This window comes from Tauraco erythrolophus, chromosome 9 (assembly GCF_009769465.1).
Source record: "Tauraco erythrolophus isolate bTauEry1 chromosome 9, bTauEry1.pri, whole genome shotgun sequence".
Taxonomy (NCBI): Eukaryota; Metazoa; Chordata; class Aves; order Musophagiformes; family Musophagidae; genus Tauraco; species Tauraco erythrolophus.
The window spans coordinates 8,194,839-8,216,775 of NC_141473.1; the positions used below are offsets into that span (position 1 = coordinate 8,194,839).

General features: G+C 39.9%; 1 protein-coding gene across 1 annotated transcript in view; it reads left to right on the forward strand.

Annotated features, from left to right (window-relative positions):
• The window catches only part of SHTN1 (shootin 1), a 55,319-nt gene that overhangs the window by 17,421 nt on the left and 15,961 nt on the right, over positions 1–21,937 (forward strand). The window contains 6 exon segments of the mRNA XM_086616801.1: positions 836–917; positions 3,540–3,634; positions 15,105–15,251; positions 16,565–16,718; positions 18,870–18,975; positions 20,704–20,786. Of these exon segments, the coding sequence (XP_086472927.1) occupies positions 836–917; positions 3,540–3,634; positions 15,105–15,251; positions 16,565–16,718; positions 18,870–18,975; positions 20,704–20,786 (667 nt within the window).

The following is a 21,937-nucleotide window of genomic DNA, read 5'->3' on the forward strand; positions in this document are numbered from 1 at the left end:
ATGGACCACTTGGGGCATATGCCTAGAAGGGGCCTTCTTTGTCAAGAGTCCCATCTACTGCTGTTGCTGGCACATGACTTTTCATCATCTATTCTACTGCCCATATTGTAACTCTCATCTCCTCTTCCTGATAGCCCCTCACCCATCACAGTCTGCAGGGTTTTTTTGGGGTTTTTTTGATTTCCTTAAACCTGTGGATGTGCAAGAAATACTTCTGGAGAATGTCCAGTTTAATCACTGGTGCTACTTCGTTGAGCATATCCTTGAGTTTAGCCATTGGCAGTGTGCTGTCATGGTAATTAGACCAGCAAATTGGCTTTTTGAGCCAGCAGAGTTTCATTCCTGCTTGAAAACTGGATAAGCCATGTACTGATGCAAATCAGGACTTAGTGGCTCTTCCTGTCTATGCAACACTTGCATTCAGAAAGACACAGCTGACAGCTCTTGGACAATAAACAGAGCCCAAGAAAAAAGCAAAACAGCAGCCTGACTATATTAAAATGCAAACAGTCAAGGACAAGCTAGTAACTTTTCAACCAGGTGCTATGGCGCCTCATCCTGAAAGGTTCCAAAGATGTTATATTTGCAGCTGTGACTGGTACGTGCCGTGAGAATGGGCCATGGGAGCTCCAGGTGAAGGATCAGTTCACAACCCTTTAATGCCATCTGTTATGAGGTCTGTAAATTGGGGTAAAAATGTTTTCCATCCCACTGGAAGCCCTAAGATCAAGCCGAACCTAAGAATGAAAGCAAAATGTTGCTTGCATTATGTCTTGCTATATGCCTTATGCCACTAACTAAAATACTCTTATTTTTGATCTTCACACTTTTCCAGGTGAATAAAGTGAAAGAAGAAAAGGCTGTTTTGACAACAGAAGTTAATAAGCAGCAAAAACTGTTGGAGAAATGTAACAGAGGTGCGTGATCTCAGCAGGTTCTCTAGCAGTTTGCTACATCCTTTGCAGAAGCTTCAGAGCTTTTCTGTTGTAGTACAAAGAGTAGGTTACTGTGACTGTAGTGACTGTGGTCTGGATCTGACACTCGGCCTAATTACTGCAGGCACAACGTAAGCACATGGACTATTCTGGACCGTCTCTACTCCAGGAAAACGTGATGGCGTAAATAGCAGGTTGAATGTGAAAATAGGAAAACTTTTTGGTCTGTGGTGAAAATAGCAAGCTAGGACAGGAAGGCAATCTTGCACAGAGATGGAGTTTGAACCTTAATCTCCTGTTTTCTTAAATCATGACATTGCCTTCCTTTTGGTTGGGACACAGCTAATAATTTTAAATATCTAAAGACCTGGGAGCAACTTGTGTGCTCAAAGGATGATGAGAAAAAGGCAAGAGTGCTGGGAATGAGATAAGTAAGATTTCCAAGTTATGGAATGAAAGCAGAGACTTCCCTTTCTTGGAAAGAGATGAGAGGTAAAACGAGGGCAGGGAAAATCTAAAAAGAGAAAAGGCTCAGAAAAGGAAAGCTTTTGCTTAATGAAGGTGAGTGTTTCCACTTGAGAAATAGTTGACAAAAAAGTAGTTCAGAGGCGAGGGTGTGGGTTACTGTGCCTTTTTCTCTTCTTGCTGATTTAGCTTTTAAAAATTAAAAACTGTTTGGTTAAAAGTTTCCTTGACTGTTTCACATTTTCCTGAAGTGGAAGACAATGGGTCTGGCCTCTAATGCTTGCCTGTCTTGATGTGTTGCTTGTTCTACCCTCCAAAGGTGCTCAGTTGTTTGTTCAACAGCACCTTAACCATATGTCCTGGAGGTCTTCAACCACATTCCCAGTTGTTCTGATTTATCTTGAAGTTGTTCCCCTGCAGTTGTGTTCTACTTGATTAGCTAGGGAGGAAAAATAAATCTCCCAGGAATTCTGAAACATTTGTCAGGCAGTGGAAGGAACGGCCAGGGCTGCTGCTTACAGATGGAAGGAATAGCCACAGCTAAATAGTGAAAATATGGAAGAAAAGTGCAGTCTTTGGACTAGTGAAGATTCCAATCATGCCATGGTCTTCTGCCAATAATATTCTCTTTTTCTTTGGAAAAAGTATACAAAATCAGTGTAGTCTGTGTTTTCAAGGAAACAGCTGAGTTTTGAATTACAGAGAAACGTGTGGACTTTTAGTGGGAAATTATTTTCTCTCTTTTTCCTTTACTGTCTAGTGGGACAATGTCTTGTCTTCTATGAATGCTGCAGCTGTCTCTCAGCATAGGGAGAGAAGGTTTGCATAGTGGGGTATATTTTGTAAGCTTCCACCAAGTGTTCATCTTTTACCTCTTCTAAATGTCTGCATTGCTTGAGCCAATGACAGGAGTTACATGAAGACTCTTGAAACACCAAACTTTGGATAGGTTGATTAGACAGACCAGCTTGAAGAAGCTGGTAATGTGGCAAATCAAATGTTTCTGAAATGTTTTATTTTTTCTAAGCACAACTGAAAAAAAAAGAATAACCCCTTGTTTCACGTTTGCCTGTTTTCGAGGGAGGAAGAGTTATTCCAGGTTAGGTCCTAATGCACAGGCACCAGAAAGCAAGATTTTTTTTTTTTTCTATGCTTGAAATTAACTATCGAAGTATTTATTTAATACCTACTAAATTCTGTGTCTATGTGGCACTATCTTAAGCTGCGTAATCAATACATCTCAGTCAGAGTTGGTGAATTTATCTTGAATCTTTCTAAGTGTGTTGGTTGTGGTTTTTTTTTGCTTGTGTGGTTTTTTTTTTAAGTTAACATAATTTTCAGAGTCAGGTGGTCTGGGATGTGTATCGCACACTGAAGTAACATTTACTGTATGTAGCTTTGAAAACTGTTATACTTACCTCCAAAGAAGCAAGGAACTTGTGTAGGACTGTGTTAGATATCCAGTGTCATCATCCTGCAGACTTCTGTTCAGCCAGTAAGAGCTACAGCTTATGCAAGCGGTCACTGAGACATGTTAAGTGTCACTGATACTTGAGTACTTACAGATGATGGCTGCTGTCCTGGGCTGAGGCCAGTTTCAAATGGTTTGGGGAAGCATGCCCCATGGTTAGCTTTAGCCACCCATACAAGCCTTGCTTTTGTAAGCAAGTTTAAATACAGGCAACACAAAACCGCACTGCTTTCTTCTTGAGGTTCCTTGAAATCTCTGTTGTAAAGGGACCCATCAAACCTCACTCAAACCAGGCAGGCAAAAATACAGGTGCCTCCAAAATAACGTAGTAACGTTTGATATGTTCCACAAGGCTCTCTTGAGGCTTTGATTGCTCGCACCCAAAGAGGCGAAACACGGTCTGTGTCACACGTGTTACTGGGGTTTGGAGTCTGGGGAGGAGGGGTATTACTCTGTTCAGAAGATCAGTAGTTGTGCACCTATACATGGTGAGGTTTAGAGCAAACAGGACAAATATTGCAAAGGGGGTGGTATACAGAAATGCGAAACTAAGTTGTATCTTCAGTCAAGGATTCACAGTGCTGGGGAATACAGCTCGTCTGGGTAAATCAAGCAGTACTTTCGTCTTAATTTGATCCATTCTGATCTTGTTTTATTCGTATAAACAGTGTCTGTGCTGGCAGTAGAGGAATATGAAGAGCTTCATGTAAACTTTGAACTGGAAAAGAACCTGCGGAAGAAAGCAGAGTCGTTTGCACAGGAGGTGAGTAGTCAAGAAGAGATCTTGTAAAATGAAGACATTGCAACTGGGCACAAACCTACCAGGTTAGATGACTTGATTGCGTTTCCCAGCTCTCCTACAAAAGATGTCTTTCAATGTCCACGTACTACTTAGATAACATCTGTACTTCATCCATAAAATGAGTTTACTATTTGAACAGCGTTTATAAAGCACTTCAGAGTTATCTGTACAGTCTTACCTCTTTCCCCTTTTAAAGTGAGGCTTTAGGCTTGTAATGGGCTTAGTCAGCCATAACATTTCAACGTTCTATGTGTAGTGGTTAGGTTTTGGAACGATTGACTGCCTTTCTAGCAATATAATTTGAAACACTGTGTTTTGCCTGAAAAATATGTGAACTCACAAAAAAAGTGTTGCAAAATACAATATTAGTTGAGGTTTGTGCAAGTTTGGCTGCTATTTAACATATGCCTTTTGAATAACCTAGTTTAGGGAGCATTCAAGCTGAAAAAAATTGTTTCTGTGTTCTAGAAAAGGTATAAATTCCCAAAGAGGAAAATGAGTTACAGGGTGGCATTATGGAATGGCTGGTGGTTGCTCTGATGACTTGTGTCAGGCAGTGTTTGCCTTAGAAAATGCTGACAAACTCTTTCATTCTGTTGATAGACTGAAGCCCTAAAAAGTCATGTGTGTGTTTGTGTTTTGACTTTTTTTGGCTCTGTTTGCACTGTGGATTTTGAGAGCTCTGCACTTGGGTTATATTTTTAAGCTTTTCTATCCCAAGCCATGCATCAATATTTTCTTTAATAAAAGCTGGGCTTCCTAAGTAATAATTTTTCAAGGAGCTCAGGTTTAAAGAAAGCCATTATATATTAAAATTACATGAGTCATCAGTACTGAAATATTGTAAATAAGGGAAACATCTGACATCTGAGATGAATTTTCAATTTTGAAACCATGGTTGCCAGCAAGCAGTTAGCCTTCAGGAAGTCAGCTTTGTCTGAGTAGAGAGCTCTTTTGCTTTTTGTCTTTGCTGCTGCTGTTTCTCTCTCTGAAAAAATTGAAAAATCTGTTTGATAACGCCTGTACATCTAACTGCATTCAGTGATTGTAGACAAGGGCATATATGCATTTTGAGCCTGTATAGAAAACAGTGAATAGGCTTACTGTGTTCTGTTAATCTTGTGGGTTTTTTTCTGGGTATTTGAATGTTTAGGACATGAACAGAATCATACAGCAACATTTTAAACTAAATGGATTTTGGAGGGTTTAAGGTAAACTGTAAACAAATTTGAAAATCTGGAAGCCAGGGGTGAGGAAGCTGACCCCAGTGTTGCTTGCACTCCCACTCTCGTGCCTCAGAGCTCTCTATCTCTGTGCCGTGTAGGAGAGACAGGTTGGAGAACTTCAGGGCACCTGGGCCAAGAGGTGCTGGTTCTCTTTCTCCTTTGTCCACCTTTTGCCACTCTTTCCTGTTCTTTCTTTGCAAGGTCACCCTGTTGACCCTTTGGGAAACCAATAAAAGAGCTAAATTGGCAGAAACCTAATAACTTCTAGGTACAGATTAATTTCTGTTAATAGGAAAATTTGGATAACAAGGTTGGGTGTTCACCCTAAAGGAGAAAAGTATTTGCAAATTCAAGTGTTCTAAGCTTTGGCAAATTCTCTTTCGTTCATACAGATATATGGTATAACCTAGCTTTAGATAAATTACGGCTTATCAGTTCCACTACTGAAGCTTCAATCATTTGATGAGTCAACTTGTAACTGAAGTAAATTTAAATTTATGTAACTTGTATATATACATATACCTGCAGTCTCCTACCTGTTGTCAGTGTTTCTGCCACATGTTGAAAATGTAACTGTACTTCAGGCAAAGCTAAATCAGCTGCTACATTTCCCCCCCAATGGGAATAAGAAGCAATAGAAATTAAAATTGTTTACTAATTATTAAAATGTCAACTCCCAGATTTTAAGTATAGAGATGGAGTTTTCAAGGTGCTATTAGAGTCAAGAAATGTGGGAGAGAAATACTCAAGAGGAGTGATTTCTGAAGTCAAAGAGACTGCACAAGCAGCCTCCTCCAAACCTCACTTTTACAGAGCTTTGTGGGATGGAGCCCAAATTCTTCTGCTGAGCAGAACTGGACACTTCCCTTTGCCATGACTTCAGTGCCTTTGGGCCATTTACATTTTAATCAAAGGCTCACTGTGGTTTTTCAGAAATAAAAATGAGAGCTGCAAATTCCATTCAAATTTATTAGATAGAGGCAATTATTAGTGACCAAAAGTTGTTAAACAGAATATTGCCAATATTTATTAAGTATTCATTTGGATTTTTTCAATACTGTTACCAGTCTGAGTTATAAAATGGTTGCAAGAAGTTAATATTTTATAAACTTTAGGAAACCTGGATTTGTTCATCACCCATGCTTTTATGGTAACTATTTTTATAAAGCAGTTTTTCTAAACCTCCTGAGATTGTGCAGGCATTATTGATTTATTAGCCATGTTTGTTGACTGTGATATCTGCAGAACTGTTCTTTTCAGAAAACAAATTTCTAAGAACGTTAAGCATGTTCATTTAGCATGCATTATTACAGTATCTATCTTGCTTCTCCTACTATTGCTTTACTTTATCTTCTGAAGTACGGAACAATTACATGCTTCCGTTCATTAACTGACAGCAGAAGATCGTATGTGAAGGTCTTAACGTCTCTCAGAAATGATTAATTCATAAATGTGTAGTTAAGCTGGTTTTCAGATCATAAAAGAGTATAATTTGATACTCTGGGCGCAGAATGTTGATACTCGTGCTTAGATTCATAACTGTAATATTCAGACACCTATACATTTTGAAAGATAGTATTTAAAGTACTTTTTGTATTTGAATAACAAACTGACAGGCAAGCTGTTAAGTACAATGCCAGTGAAATGCTGAATATTTGTGAACAAGTACTTACTGGGTTTTGTCATTATTTAGTTGTTGCCTCTTCTGAAAATATGGGTCCCTGTTACTGCAGATTGACAGTGTAGCTCTTCAGTTGAGGCTTTTCATTCCATGAAGTTCTCCTGTCCAAAATGGAGTCCTTACAACAGTGAGCTTCAGGCCTGTGTCAGTCTTGCCTTTGTGTAGCTACTTCTCTTCCTTTTGTGTCATGCTATTCAGAAAGATTTTTGGAAAGTTTTTTAAAATACAGGAGCATGTGACAACAAAGTCGTTGCTCAATTGTGTTTGGGAAACTAGTAGCCTTTCAAATTACTTTAAAATTCTTTTCTCATTGTCCTGGTTTCACACTGATGGTGTCCCTTTAGTTCCTGAGACTTTAGAGAGGCAGGCTCTGGCCCACAGCTTTATCCACAACAGCAAAGCTTTATGCTCGCATGAGGTGGTACGAGCATCCTCTGGCATGGATCATGCCGCAAGGTCACAGCTGTGTTTTGAGAGCTGAGGTTTCTAGGATGTGCTTACAGGAGCTCTCTTGGATTATGCCAAGGATGTGCAGGGATTTTCTGCTTTCTTTCGTCAGCCGCATGTTTTCTCTGGATCTATATAATGTTTCTTGAAAACACAAAAAATCTTGCTGAATTTTTGCCTGAGTTTTGCAGAAGCCGCAATGGTTGGCTGTGATACGCTGTGCAGTGTTGAGAGAAGGAATAGCTTTGAGTAAAGCCAACAGTGCGTGTTCAGTGCGTTGTGCTTGACTTGTCTGGAGCACTTTGAGAAAGGAAATACACTGTGAGTAGGAGGGGCATCACCACAGCACCACGGCATAGACTTCAGAACAGCACATTTTTGTGTTTCATATTACTGTTTGTGACATCTCAGGCAACCTAGATGTGTCTTTTAGCTCACTGAAATACAGATTTACTGCCTGTGGAGTGGTTCGTTTGCTTGTGGGCACGTTGTCTTTCCAAGGGGCTGAGGTATCTGAAGCTTGCTTCGATGGGGGGAGTTGGCCCATCTATCGAGATGAACTCCTTTCTCCATAGCGTGGCTTCATCTCTTAGCTTTGCCCTCCTGGGGTTGCCCTGTGGCTGGGATGGGAGGAGACCAGATGAGCGGCTGACACAGGCTGCTTTTCGAAGGGATGCCCTTTGTGTCCTGCCCTTCTGACAAGCGAGGAGGATTTGCCACAGAACATGAGCCATTGGGAGTGCAGGTGTGAGAGATAATGGGTGGGTGAGCGTGTGTGCAGAAGCGAACACAGATGAGGGGGAGAGGAAAGACACGGAGCGAGGGAGGGAGGGAGCAAGCACATATAGGAGTGAGCGAACACTTGAAAATCAGAGCTTTCGATTGAAAAAAAAAAAATCCAATACAGCTTTAATTATAGTCATGCTGCTGGCACCACCATAATATATATTTAATTAATCAAAAATGATCCAACTTCAAACATTAGAATTCATGCTCTTTAGAGGTTCTAAAGAAACTGAGTAAATATTGTCAGCCGTGGTGTGGAGAGGGGGAAGGAAAAAGAAAGAGGGTTTTAAGTGAGTCACAATCCATTGTGAAAGGTACAGGAATCCGCATAAAAGAACTAAATAAATAGAGTGTGTAAGGGGCGGGGGCATGGAAAAATCTGCACCTACCTGAATAAAACAGGGTTGTTAACACAGGAATCTTGGCAAGCTTAACCAGAATTCTAGTGTCATGTTTTAAGAGACACTTTAAGATCTCTCAGCTCTTTGTGGAGCAGTTTATAAGAAAACAAAGGAAGGTAGAGAGTACCTTGAAGGCCATTGCAATAATATAGAGGCTAGCCCTGAAAAGCACTCTTCCACAAAGATGAGCAAAATGCAATACATATAGCCAAAGCAAGCCAAAAGGGGAGGAACCCAGAGAGAGAAGTAAATTGAAAGTCTTAACGATGTAAAAATCCCAGGAGTTTAACAAAATAATCTAGCATACATGGTTTGTTAAGCATACATCCTGCCTTGCAACAATATTTTGTAAAGTGAACAGTTTATTACTGTCGTGTGTGCTGGCATGGAGACAACTTCTGCACCTAAAGTTACTCTGGAAGCCTCCCGGAGAAGAGGCAGTGTGCTCCCAAAGTTAGCACTGGAGCTGTTGTTTTGTGTCCTCTGTATCTTGGATAAATAGGAATTCAGCGTCAAACTACTGAGCAGCTTTGTTGGGGTCCCTCTTGCTTTTGAGGCTAGCGTAGGCTTTTTCTCAAAACACACAACTGGAAAAAAATGGAGGGTTTCCCAAGTGTTTATGGTTATCTGTAAAACAGTTTGTGGTTTGAGAGGCCGAAAAGCTGCGTTCAAAGCAACAGTGATCTGGATGGATTAAAAAAATGAAGTGAATCTCTAATACGTGTCGTTCATCTTTTCCTTGACTTTCTACTCCAATTCTCAGTACTTACGGATGCATTGAAACAGCATGCTGTACCTAAGTCCGTGTTTCCAGATGACTGTTACACAATGACACGTTTGTGTTTGACTTGTTCGGCTCAAAATGCCTGCATCCCGTTCCTGGGCTAGCACACACCTGGCATGACTTAATCTGGGACTGAATCTCCCCTTATTGAAAGATAAAAGGTGGCTATCATTTTACAAGATTTAGGAAAAATGGATTTGATGATCTCAGTGACATGAGCTCCCAAAGAACACTTCCTCAGATGCTTTTGTGACCTTTTGGATTAATTTGTGAGGACTTTTGCATTAACGTGCTACGTCGGTGGGGGGATGCTGCAAAACCAGCGCTCGTGGAGCAGCTCTGTGCTGACAAGTACCACACTGTGCATGACCAAGGATGGTTCAGCAGCAACTGGTATGGGAAGATAATTAATTTGCAGTCCAGCTGACTGAATTGGAAGTAATAATTAAAGAGAAGTTATAAGTGGTTGGTACTTGAATTCTCCTGAGCTTGAATGTTACCACTTTTGAAGCATGATGTAACACTAATGTGTTTCATCAAGGTTTTTCCCAAGAACAGGCTTGTAGAATGGTAAGAGGTGTATGCTCTAGGAAACTATTGCTTTGGTCTCTCTCCGTTTTTGTGTTGTTTTTTTTTTTTCCCCCCACCCTTCTCTTTTTTGTTCAGGCAATTAATCTATTGGGAAAAAAAAGTGAAGAGGTTTCCACTTTTTTCATGTGGTATATGACGTATTTCTGAATGTGATAGATGGCATCTAAATGCTGTAAGACTGAGTGTGTTACAGAATGCATCACTATACTTCTACTGTGGCAAAAAGAAAACTGGTAACTGCAGGAATGAAGAAATAAGTAACAGTAGAGATTATTTTGGCCTTAGACAGTTATGCCTCGTAAGTGAAGAATGAGTGTTGTAGTTTGACAAACCCTTTTATACAGAACAGGCTGGTAAAATAAATAATACTGTGTTTTTAAGAAAGTTACAATGCTGATGGGGATTCAGTTTTCTCACACTCAGAATACATGCTCCAAGCACCTGTGTGGTGGGAAGCAAATGATGGACAAGAAATAGGGTTATCTCATCTCCTCCAGTTCCCCCATTCCGAGTAAATTAGACCTCTTCTTTTGAGCCACAAAACTTAATAATGTTACATCTTGTAGCTCTTTAGAAATTGTTCCTTCAGAAGTTGTCTGGCAATTAGCCAAATAACTAAAGCAGCTGTGTTGTATCGTTGTTAGTCTAAAGTTGATGCAGGTCTCAACAAAAACTATTAACCATTAAATATTATGAATCATCTATAGAGAGAAGAGTGACTGTTGGCTGCCCATTACTATGCACGTGTCCTTTTTCATGACCATGTTGCTCAGTTTTCTGTGATATTTTGAAAATCCAACTAGGGTTAGTCTTTGGCTCCTCTGAAGGAGGAGGTCTGTGAAGGTCACAACACATTTCCAGAAATGCATTGCTCAGCTTGTCCATACTTCACGTTGTTGGTTTTTTTGTGTGTGTGTTAGAGAGTCGTGTCCTGTGCCCTCCATGCCCTTGGTATTAGCTGTTTGGGTAATCTTGTCTTTCTGTCTGACATCACACAATGGTTACTTTCCATACAAGCATTTTCCAAGCAGGGAAGAATATAAGGACTGGATACAAAATTTTCAGATCAGGGTAGTTCCACATGCACTTAAAATCAAGCGTGTGCTGAAGCAAGTTTTCTGGATTATGTCCTAAATGCAGAACCTATTTATTTGTTGTAGCTTTTTTCCTGAGTAGCACTTCAGATACCTATGAACACACTAAACCACAAGGGATTTGTAACTCATACGAGGCTGATATCATTGCTTAATGTGCAGCATTAAGCCTGAGTGTAAAGAGAGCATTTCTAGGTCAATCTCCAAACTATAGGTGTGTTTCTTGATGTGTTTTAATAAGATACATCTGTTTCTCAACTCTTCTATCAAAAAAACCCCCCTAGCCATTGTTTCCTACTGTAATATTTATATGCAGTGAAGCTCACAAGCCCAGGTGTCCTTGATAATACAGTACAATTAAGCAGTTACAAAGTTAAAGTGTATATATATTTTTTTTCCTATTTAGCCATTGAACTGAAATCCACACCTGGAATTATATTTTAAACTGAGTACCTCCTGGATTTAGACCCACTTACTGCCCTGTCAAGCCATAATCACACAAGATCACTCTGTCCCCCCAACACATAAAATCTTTCAAACAGCCTGTTCTTTTGGGGAGGTACAAGTACCTTGACCCTACCTCTTGTGGGGCTTATTTCAGGTCTGAACGCAAGACTATAGGGCTTCAGGGTGCACATAATGCAAAAGACATCAGCTCCTGTAAACTATGACAAATGTGAGTAGTTAACCACTCTGTAAGCGTGACTTACTGATTTCTCACCAGGATGCGGAGGGGATGGAGTAGTGCTACCAAGGGTTAAAGTCACGGCCAACTGCTCAGTTGACTGATCATCTTCTCTTTTCTGTTTGAGACTTCTGAAGTTTGTCTCTGGTTGCTACCTACCTATGGCTGTTCTATTCATAGTGGATAGTGTGTGATGCTGATATTTATTTTGCTTTATGCGACCAATGGTTACCTTATTTTAACAGTGCTGCTGTATTGAGACATTCATCTTCCTGCAAACTGCATTTAAGACAAAAAAATTATTCCACATAGAGAGTACCCAAACAATGTAAAGATGAATATTAAAGCATTTCCTTTGGCCTCCTTTTGCTCCTGGGAGAAGAGTTAGTTGGAAAGCATCCAGTTATACCCTGAACGTTATTTGAACAAGGATCAGAGTTCCCAGGGACTTGACACTAACAGAGTTGCTTTCTAACTTTTTTAATGAGGAAGAATTCCTGTTTCAGCTCTGCCGTAAACAAAAAACAGCTGCAGCGAACACTCTGTAGGGTAATGGTTAGAGCAGGGCTCTGAGAATGAGGTGTGGCCCCATTAAGGTCAAGGGAAAAAAACTCTATTATTTTCAGGATTTCACCCTTCTCTTTCCCCTCCCCAATCCTTGTGCAAACTCTGCTGATGGAAAGTGGCCAAGTCCCAGATTTCCTGCACTTTGGAGCTGCTGTTTGTAAACTCACGAGGGAAATGTAGGTAGCTGGTTTGCACAACGCTTGGAGATTTTGTAAATGAAAGTGATAGATGTAAGCAAACTATTGTCCTTTGTGATTTGCCTTTAGTTGCAGTCGTGGTTTCGGTATTGACTTAACATTTCTAGCATTGATTGGGATACTCTGCAGATAATTGTCTAGCAGGTGGCAAAGTCGGAACTAATCCATCAATTGGTTAAATTCCACCTAGTCTAAATAATCCTGTTAGTAGCTGTTTTGCCCTTTCGGCAGTCACTTTAATTAATATTCAGGGTTGTGCAGGCAGTCAGGTTTCTGCCCTGCTGACACAGTGAGTGATTATTTTAATTTTAAATTAGAATTAATTTCTAAGGGTCTTTTTTGTCCCATATCAAGCACACACAGCAACCTCTCAAAAACTTGCAATCAGTTCATCACCAGCTTGTTTTTTTCTGTATCTGCCATGACTGTCTTGTCTAGTTTTGTCCCTTCCATTTAGAATATGCTAGTAATTTAAGGGCGTGTGTGTAAGTAACTTCTGAAATGGATGAAACTCCCCATGCGAAATACATTCTTGTGTATCTGTTTGCAGCACTAAGTTACAAGCAACAAAGTTTTTTGTGGTGGTGAAGACACTTTCACATATATTGTAAGCAGGAACGTATTTGCCATATCATGGAAGCAATTTATAAAGCTAATTGAAAATGCAGGACTTCATGCGAAAACTTCTGAATGAGAAGGTTTTCACCCAGGTCTTTAAAATGATATTTTAAAATTTTGTTGCAGAGGAGCGTGAATCAAAGTGAACATGAATTTTCTACATTTGGTGAAGTATCTGCTCAAGTTGAAGAAATCAAGTTGCCTACTTGATTTCTTCTAGTTTTGGCAGCTTTCTTCTCCCTCAGGCTGGAACAACTCTGTTCTGTTGGTTTTAGTGGCAGAAACTCAGGGAACAAAAATATGGCATTACCACCTCAAACTAATTTTTCAGATTCCGAAAAAATGAAACCCAGGTTTTCACTTTGCTTTGGAATTTCACAGATAAACTGCGATGTTTGCTCATGGTGGCTTCTAGAGAAATGTTGTTTCTGTCAGGATTAAATGACTTTTGACTAACTTTAACAGGAAAACAGGTGGCTTTGAGACAGCATTGAGTTCTTTGGAAGTGATTTAGTGGCCTTTCTGAAGTATAGTGTTTCAAAGACGCTGTTTCTTTCAAGATAGAAGGTTAAGCAAAGAGGAGAGTTGCAATACAAAGGCAAACCTTTAGGGCTGGGGTGGGTAGCTTTGTTTCTGAACTTCTATTACCTTTGAATTGTTTTTGCCACAGCCCTACTAGTATGAGGTAACGCAAGCAGGATTAGTTTGGCAGAATTTTGGGACAGGGAGCTGATGTCCAGTGCACAGTTGCACCACGCCACAGTGACCTGTGTATTGTCATAAATCTGGTTTTGTTTGATTTATAACAAAGTATAGTACTAGAGCCCTGGATTCATCGTTTCCTCTTCATCGAATACTTCCAGTCCTTTATCGCCTACCCTCATGGCACCTCTTTGCCCAGTGAAGTGTTCATTGGAGGTTTTATTGGTATTAAGGCTGCATCAATTGACTCTTCTTGGCACGCAGGGTCAAGCAGGCTGCGCGGTGAGTTAAAAGTTCAGCACGGTCAGCAGGCTTCTTGGTCTGTAGCTACAGCTAGAGAGAGAGTTCCTTGTTAAAAAGACTCAGTTGCAGCGTCTGTGCAAAGCACTGGGTGGAATGCTTGCCACAAATCTGCATCAGATGATGTTTCTGTAAAATCCAATTGTATTTAAAAAAATAAGTAAATCACGTAGTATTGCAGTAGCACCGGACAGGAAGAAATCTGTATCTGTAATTTTGGTTTGTGAAGAAATAGTATGAGAACCTGAAAAGATCTCATGGAACTTTTGTATTTCTAATACTTTATTCTTAAAATGTGTTCCTGATTTTGCTGTGCTATACAACAGTGTTTTTACAGTCTGGGGGAGTATCTGCATTCTCAGGCTGTTCTGTTCTCCTGTCGTAAGTGGGATGCTTTGCTGACCTGTGCACACTCATCTGAAACCTCAGTGTGACCCAAGCCCTGTTTCTACTGTAAGAACAAGCACAGCTGAGTCTGTCAAGACTGGAAGCCCCTGTTGCCTGGAGGGCAACCCTCTACCTGAACGAGGTGTCAAGATGCAGAATAAATTCACTAGGAATTTTTTTTTTTCAGGAAGCGCTCTTTTCTTTTTTATTTCTCTGAATTCTCCTATGGAAATTGCATGCGCTGACAGCCTCTGCATCTCTTAGGTGAAGCCTAGAGAAACATGTGATTTTTTTTTTTTTTCTTTATCAGTGCCAAGTCTCTAGAGCATTTGATTATTTTTTCCCCTAATGTATCTATTTCCCACAACAAAAATATAACTGGGGAAGGGAAAAGAGCACAAAGATCAGAACTGAAAGGCTGAAATTGCCCTGAAATGCCTCTTCCTGGGGCAAGTGCATACACTGATGACACAAACATGGGCTGAAATTCATTTCCTGAGGACTCTCCATCATTCACATATCCAGGTGACCCTCAAATAAGTGGGCTTTACACCAGGGCTTGCAGGTGTGTTTGAGGAGGTAGCCTGTGAATTCATAGACATTTTTCCTCTACCTAGAGTCTTTAAATCTCTCCAGAGCTCCCAGAATAAGGATCAGATTGTTCCCATCTCCAGGAAACAAAATTCAGAGATGCGTTTAAATTCTGAATGCTGCCAGCATGTGGGTAATTGAGAGGTAGCAGTGGGTGGTTCTCTCGGCAAACACCTGATGCCTTTCAGTGTGAGCTTAGCTCTTGCAAATTTTGCTCTCAAACTACCTTTCCCCTTCCTTCTCACCTTCTTCCCCTCTACCATATTAACATGATGCTAATGTCTTCGTTTTCTTTCCAATTGTCTTTTTTTCCAGGATAGCATTGGACTGTGCTTAACTGTTGTTTTTGTTGGGGGTGGGTTTTGTTTTGGCAGATGTTTATTGAACAAAACAAGATGAAAAGGCAAAGTCAGTTGCTTTTGCAAAATTCTGCTCCAGATCAACAGCTTTTGAAGGCTTTGGATGACAATGCTAAGCTAACCCATACATTAGAAGAAGAGAGGCTTCAACACCAACAAAAGGTAAAACAAGATTACTTTTCATCTCATGCAGAAGTCTTTGAAAGCCTCCTGCATTTAAGGAGTGTCACATATTCGTTATGCTCAGAATTATTTAAGATCTTGTCCCCTAGAAGCGTTTACAATCTAAAAACTAACCTTCAGAGAAGATTGTGATTCCCTTCTTCTGGTTCACTGATAAGACATGAGTACAAAACCTGAAGGTTTTTCAGCCTAAAGGCTCTGCTTTAGTTAAGTAAAGCACAAGCCTAATTACAAACGTTATGTGAAGTTCCACAAGTGAAGAAGAGGTGACAGGAAAATATTTTGCATGTTGAGTAATAGAAAGGGTATTATAGAAAGGATATTTTGGGGGAATAAGCTAAGAAAACCAGAAAGTGAGAGGTAGAGTTCACAATAGGAGTCCAGTCACTTGCTAAGGAAATGCGTAGGGAAGAACCAGACATACTGGAGCAGGGAAATGTTAGGTGAATGCTGCAAAGTGATGTGATAGGATCTAAAGTGCTAGGATCTAAATAAATATATTATTTTAAACTGGACTAAATCAGCCTCAAACTGGGAGAGATCACCATTGCTTCCCTTGAATGCATGAAAACGAGCTTTCCCTTAGCTGTGAGGCCTGTTCTTAAAACTCTGGTAATGTAGTAATGCTAGGACTAGGTAGACAGTCCCTGTGCTTTGATCAGTGCAGCAATACCAAGACTATATATAATCTCACGTGCTTCTGAATGAGTATTTTGGAAGAACAATTGCCAGTTCATAGAAGACCTCTGCAACTTTGGCTCTTGAAGTCTAGAGCAAAACGTATATATTGAGGGAGTTGGGAGTGATTGGTACTCTGCTCCTGAACGCTGCCTCTAAACCTGATGTTCTGTACTTCACCCACTGGCATTTGCACGAATTGAGACAAGGGAGTTTAAATAACCAACCTGTCAGTGGAAGCATTCAGTAAGAGAACAAAAATGTCAATGTTCTCGTGCTTCAGATGAAGACACGTTCCAAACTTAAATTCTAATTATGTGATAAAAACTCTATGAAAAGAAAAAGGGAACATCTTACAGCTTAAGTACTTTGGAGCTAAAGACGTATTCTAAAAAAGAGGTAAAACAAGTTAGGATCAGAATAGAAAATTCTGACATCTCTAAAAAATCTGTCCAGCTCTCCTTCAAAAATTGTCCTCTTTCTGGGAGTGGTAGTACAATGCTGTACTATAACATCCTGTTTTCAGGAGTAACTGTGCCTAATGGGTTATTTGTCAAAAAGAAGGACAGAAAATACTTTTTTTTGTAATGGATGCTGTTGCTTGCCAACTGCAGATCAAAGAATTGGAAGAGCAGCTAGAGAATCAAGCACTGCATAAGGAGATTAGTCGTCTTAAACAGCAACTAGAACTTTTGGAAGAAGATAAAAAGGAACTAGAGCTTAAGTGTCAGAACTCAGAAGAAAAAGCTAGAGACCTAAAGCATTCAGGTAAAATCATGTAATAGCTTTCATTTTAGAGGTACAACTGCGTGTGTGTGAGTGGTGCACATCTAGTAGAATTATACATGTTTGAGACTCCAGAAGCAACAGCTTTTGTATAGCTGACCAGACCTGTGCTTCACAAGACAAAGTACAGCAACTGCCTTCAACCACAGAACAGTTGTGTCCAGAATGCGTGTGAAAGAATAACCTTGCAAAACTTCTATAAGGCATAAAAATGCTGTTGTTAGATTGCCCTGAATCTTACAGATGGATATATGCATAAATAGATTTCTATGTGAGATACAATCCTTCATAGTCAGTCAAAATGCATCCTCTTAAATAGTTTTAAAATAAATAAAACGAGATAAGTCTGCTCTTTTTTTTTAATAAAAATTGTACAGAAACATCCCATAATTATCAAGCTACTCAACCATTTAATAGTCTTGTAATAGGTGGCACCAGTGAAAATAAAGACATGATTTAGCCCTTTACATTGATATATGAGAAAACAGTTTCTGCTGATCTGAGAGGATCTGGAGGTTTTTTTGTTTGTTGGTGGTTTTTTTTTTTTTTTTTAAACAGATATTAAAATCCTAAGTACTGACTGCAGAGCCCTACGAAGTGAGTTAGCCAAACAAATCCAGTGGTTTTTTTTTCACTCATATCCATGAGAATTATACGTCTAAATCTCTTACTTGTAGTCAAATATTTTGTTCCGTGTCAAGCAACTCAAAGGAAAGAAAGTCTTGGCAGCTACTCTATGTGTCTGAGATTTAACTAACGCCCAAATAATACGGACAGAAAGGATTCACAGAATATTTAGAACAGAGCGACTGTGGCAGTGCAGATGTTCATACTGTTACTGCTATCAGGATGGTGCTTGTCTGCAGCATCCTAGCTATTGAATGAGGAAATTCTGACCTAATGCTCTTTATTTAAAATTGCTCTTAAAACAGGCCCCTGGTGTGTGCGTGGCCTCGCTGTAGGGAGTGTGGGGCTATGGCTGGTTAAGTATTTGCATGTGCCTTTGCTTTCAGTCTTTGTTCAGCTCAAGGGCTAAGCAGGTGCTAGTTTTAAGTATGATACCTGGTGAGGAAAGCATTTGAGCCCCCATCAGAGGGGGCCAAAGTCCCTGTCCTTTGTTAAGATTGCCTCTATAGCCATACTTTTCTGAAACATATCCTGAAGAGCAGGATTATCTTTAAGCTTGTTAGCTGTCTTGCTTAGAAGAACTGCTTTATGTTGGAGTTTTACATTACCCAGCCTTAAAAATACACCTAGGCAGGCGTGTGAGTTCTTCTCAGCTGCCTTGGAAAAGACTGAACCTTCACAGCAGATTCTTTCCTTCCAGGCTCGTTTGTCCTTCAGAAGGAATTTTTATTGGTGTAAAGATTGTACTTGGAATTTAAAGTCACTCGGTTGATTTGGTTTTTTCCCTTTTTAAATTTAAAAGTAAATATTAAAGATCATAATTTTAATTTGAATCCATCATTATGAGAACAAAGAACCAAATTCACTTTGGAAATCATATTCTGTACTTCTGCCATAATTCCTACTGTATTCAGAAGCAATTGCTAAGAATTTTGTAACTAAAAGAAATTTAAGACTTTTTTTTATCTGTTTCTGCCCTTCCCCATTTAATTGCATTTGATAACATTTCAAGCACGGAAAAGTAATTTCCACATTTTAGATCTGACACAAAAACATTCCACACACCACCCAGTTTGGGCAATTTTTGTGGGGAAAAACCACACCAAAGTCCATCAGCAAGGCACAGAGATAAGACTGGAAGCTGAAACTGTTCATTTATCTCATGTCTTGTTAGTTCATTTTCAAATAGACTATGGCAGGAATGCGATAAACTTTTCCCTGCTCTGTCCTTTTATGTGAAGAATCCTGTTTGAGGAAGAGTGCCATTTTAGTTTCAAAGTAACTCAGGCTGGACATAACCGGTGTAAGGAGAATCCCATGCATCTAGGACATTGTTCTTGCTAGAAAATATTACCAAAAGAGGACTTTGTAGCAATTGCGTGGTTTCGTCGTGCTGTTTGTTTTTTAGTTAATTAGTAGCTTTTTGCTTGAACCATCAGAGTTGTGTTTTAGAACAGATGTGAGAAACCAAGAGCTCACTCTAGTTTGTTTATTGCTCTTGCGCAGTTGACGAACTTCAAAAACGAATACAGCAGTCCGAAAATCCAGCGCCACCTCCTCCACCGCCGCCGCCTCCTCCTCTTCCTCCTCCCCCTCCTCCTAACCCTATACGGTAAGTGCTAAATCAAGGGTCACAGCATTAATGCTTTGCTGAAGCAGAATACACTACATGAGCTTACATCCAAGCAGGAAGAGTGCCTTCAAAGAAAAAAAGGCTTTCTCCATCTGTCTTGGGCTCTTTACCAGCAGGACACGCTCTCTGCCCCACCTGCCAACAGACTAATGCCCTGACCAGTTTTGAACAGTGCCTGCCTTGCCAAGCCTGACAAATTGTCTAGACTGTGACTTTGGAGGAGGATACCTGTCTCCTCTAAACATAGGAGATTACTTTTTTTCTATTCACCTGATAGCTGTAATTATAGACTTGTGAAGTGCGTGTCTGAATCTACTGCTAAGAAAACCCCTTTGAACCAAAGGATATGTTGGATTACTGTGTGTCCCTTCCTGCTGGATACTGGTGATGAAAATATTGAGTTCCCACAATTGCTTTTGTAAGTTAAAAAGAAAAAAAAAAACCCCACAACAGAAAATCACCACCCCATCATCAAGTGGTTTTGGGTGAAATTATAAAAATTAAGCCTGATTTTTGCAAAGGACTGTAAAAGAGGCTGACTAATATGTGATGTATCAGACATTAGACTCCAAATTAATTAACTGAGTCCTAAAGTGTGCTTAGTTTTAGGAACTCAGCTAACCTTTATGTTGACTGCCTGGTTTTAAAAATAAATGGACTTTGATGACACTTTCTAACCTTCTGTAATAGAAATTACATACAGGAGTCTTCTTAACTACTGTGCTAAATGCATGAATAGAGATGATTAGTAGGGAGAATTCATCCCTTTGTGCATCTTGCTTTGTTTTTAGAAATTCAAACTAAATGTGTTCTGAACAATTGTGTTTGGTCTTTTGCTTCTTTTACCTCCATTAATTCATTTGGCTTGCTTGCTTCTCTCTCACTAATGTGTAGCATCAATTAACTGTCTGAGGGTGTTGTGGGGTTTTTTTGATTGTTTGTTTAAGTTTGTGCCCTTTATTATTTGAATAGATAGGTAACACTATTAACTTGAAGCCCTGAAGTAGCTAAATCAGAGTGTTTCCTTCAAGCACGGTGAAGTTTATGTCTGTAGAGATTGTTTCACAGCCTGGGCACTGGATGCTGTTTTTTTCTAGCACAGAGCTTTCACCCTTTATGTCAGGGAGATCACTCCACTCCATAAGGAACAGTGTTCGGTAGGGAGAGATGGGCCCCACTGACACGTCAGATGTGCATAGCGGCTTATACTTGGGCTTTAAGATGAATCGTTTTCTTGCCTGGACTTTCACGTTTTGACTGTAGTGAAGGGATAATTATTTGACACTGTAAGAAATTACAAACTTGGAGTTGGTGAGGAGATACTGATCACCATATTTAAGTGTCCTCTGGAGAATAATACTTCGCTTCAGTATCTACAGCTCTTCCTTCCATTTATTATGCCAGAGCAGTTTCAATTTGTCATGTGTCACAATGAGACACTGTCTTTTAATATTCAAATCTTGGAGTGTTTTGATTTGTGCCTAATGTCTGTTAAAAAGAAATAAATTTCTCTGGTGCATTTTGATGGGAGGCATTGTGGGGGGTAATTCATTACATACATCTGCATTCAAGAACTGTTAAATGAGTCTTTTGTAAGTAGCTGTATAATCAGGTATAAGCAAGCTGTTTGTGTGTCATGTTCAAATTCATTCTAACAGTGTGTAATACAGGACAGAATGACAATCTGCAGTTTCATTTTCCCCAAAGGTCTCTCATGTCAATGATTCGCAAGAGATCTCACTCCAACACCAACGTGAGCAAGAAGGAGAAACCTCCTCAGCAGGAGTCAGGTATGGCTCATCCTTTCTCAAGTCATGCAGATTATTCACTAGGTACTGCAGATAAAGCCCGTGGAAGTGAACTGTGGGTACAGGTCGTGATGCAAATGCTTATAATGGTCAATATTAGCAACTGCTGTCGATGTTCCGGCATATTCATCTGCCTTGCAGTCCAGAAACATGACTGCAGCACAGTGTATTTGCTCTGAGAAGGGAAGTGGTATCTTTGGTGTTGTAGCTTTGGCACTGCAAGCTTCCTCGAGATCCTTAGCAAGTTTTCGTAGCCATCTATGCCCTCACAACTGAGCTTGTCATCAGCATCCAGTTTATTTTTTCCACATGGATTTTAGTATGAACAGTCTTTGAGGCTGCAGATCAAAAACCTTAAGGGAAGACCTAACACTTACTGTAACTGAGAAAAGTTCTTACCTTCCTACTTATGGCTTTCATGCTTGACAGATATATCACTGAGCTGATTTCATTCACTGATGTGGCAGAAAAAAATATCTTCTTTTTTTTTTTTTTCCCCTTGGAGAGAGGGTGGTTGTGTTTTTTGTAGGCTCACAGAAGGACCTGACAAGGTAAGCTCTTAGCTGGGTGTGGTGATGTGCTGGGTGAGATGGATGAGGAGAACAGGACAGCTTAATTTAGGCCCCATGCTGTTACACTGACTCTATGCAGCTTGTCAGGTTGCACTCTGGCAGTTTGGAACTGCCTGTAGTAGTTGCACTACAGCAGCATTGAGAAGCTCAACCTATGCCTTTACACTGGAGACACTACAGCGTGTAGCTGCACCTCCAGTATGTTCAGGGATTTGCACTTCTGCAGGTTGTCTGGAAGAGACAGAAGAATAAACCCAACAAGCATTAAGCTGAGAACAGGGTAATACCAGGAAGTTTGTGATTTCTTCCACCAGAGCCTCTCTGCAAAGCTTGTTTGTTAAATGCTTCAGTTTTCATCCCTCCATTCACATCTTATGAAATTACTACTCAGAATTGACTGTTAATGCTAATCCTTTAATAATACTGAAAACCTAAAACAAAACAGAATCTTGCACTATGGTGGCTCTGCATGCAAAGTAACAGCTGAAATTGCATTTATTGTTGTTAATGGAAGCTGGAAACTTAGTAGGTTGAGAACAGGAGTTAAGTACGGATTTACAA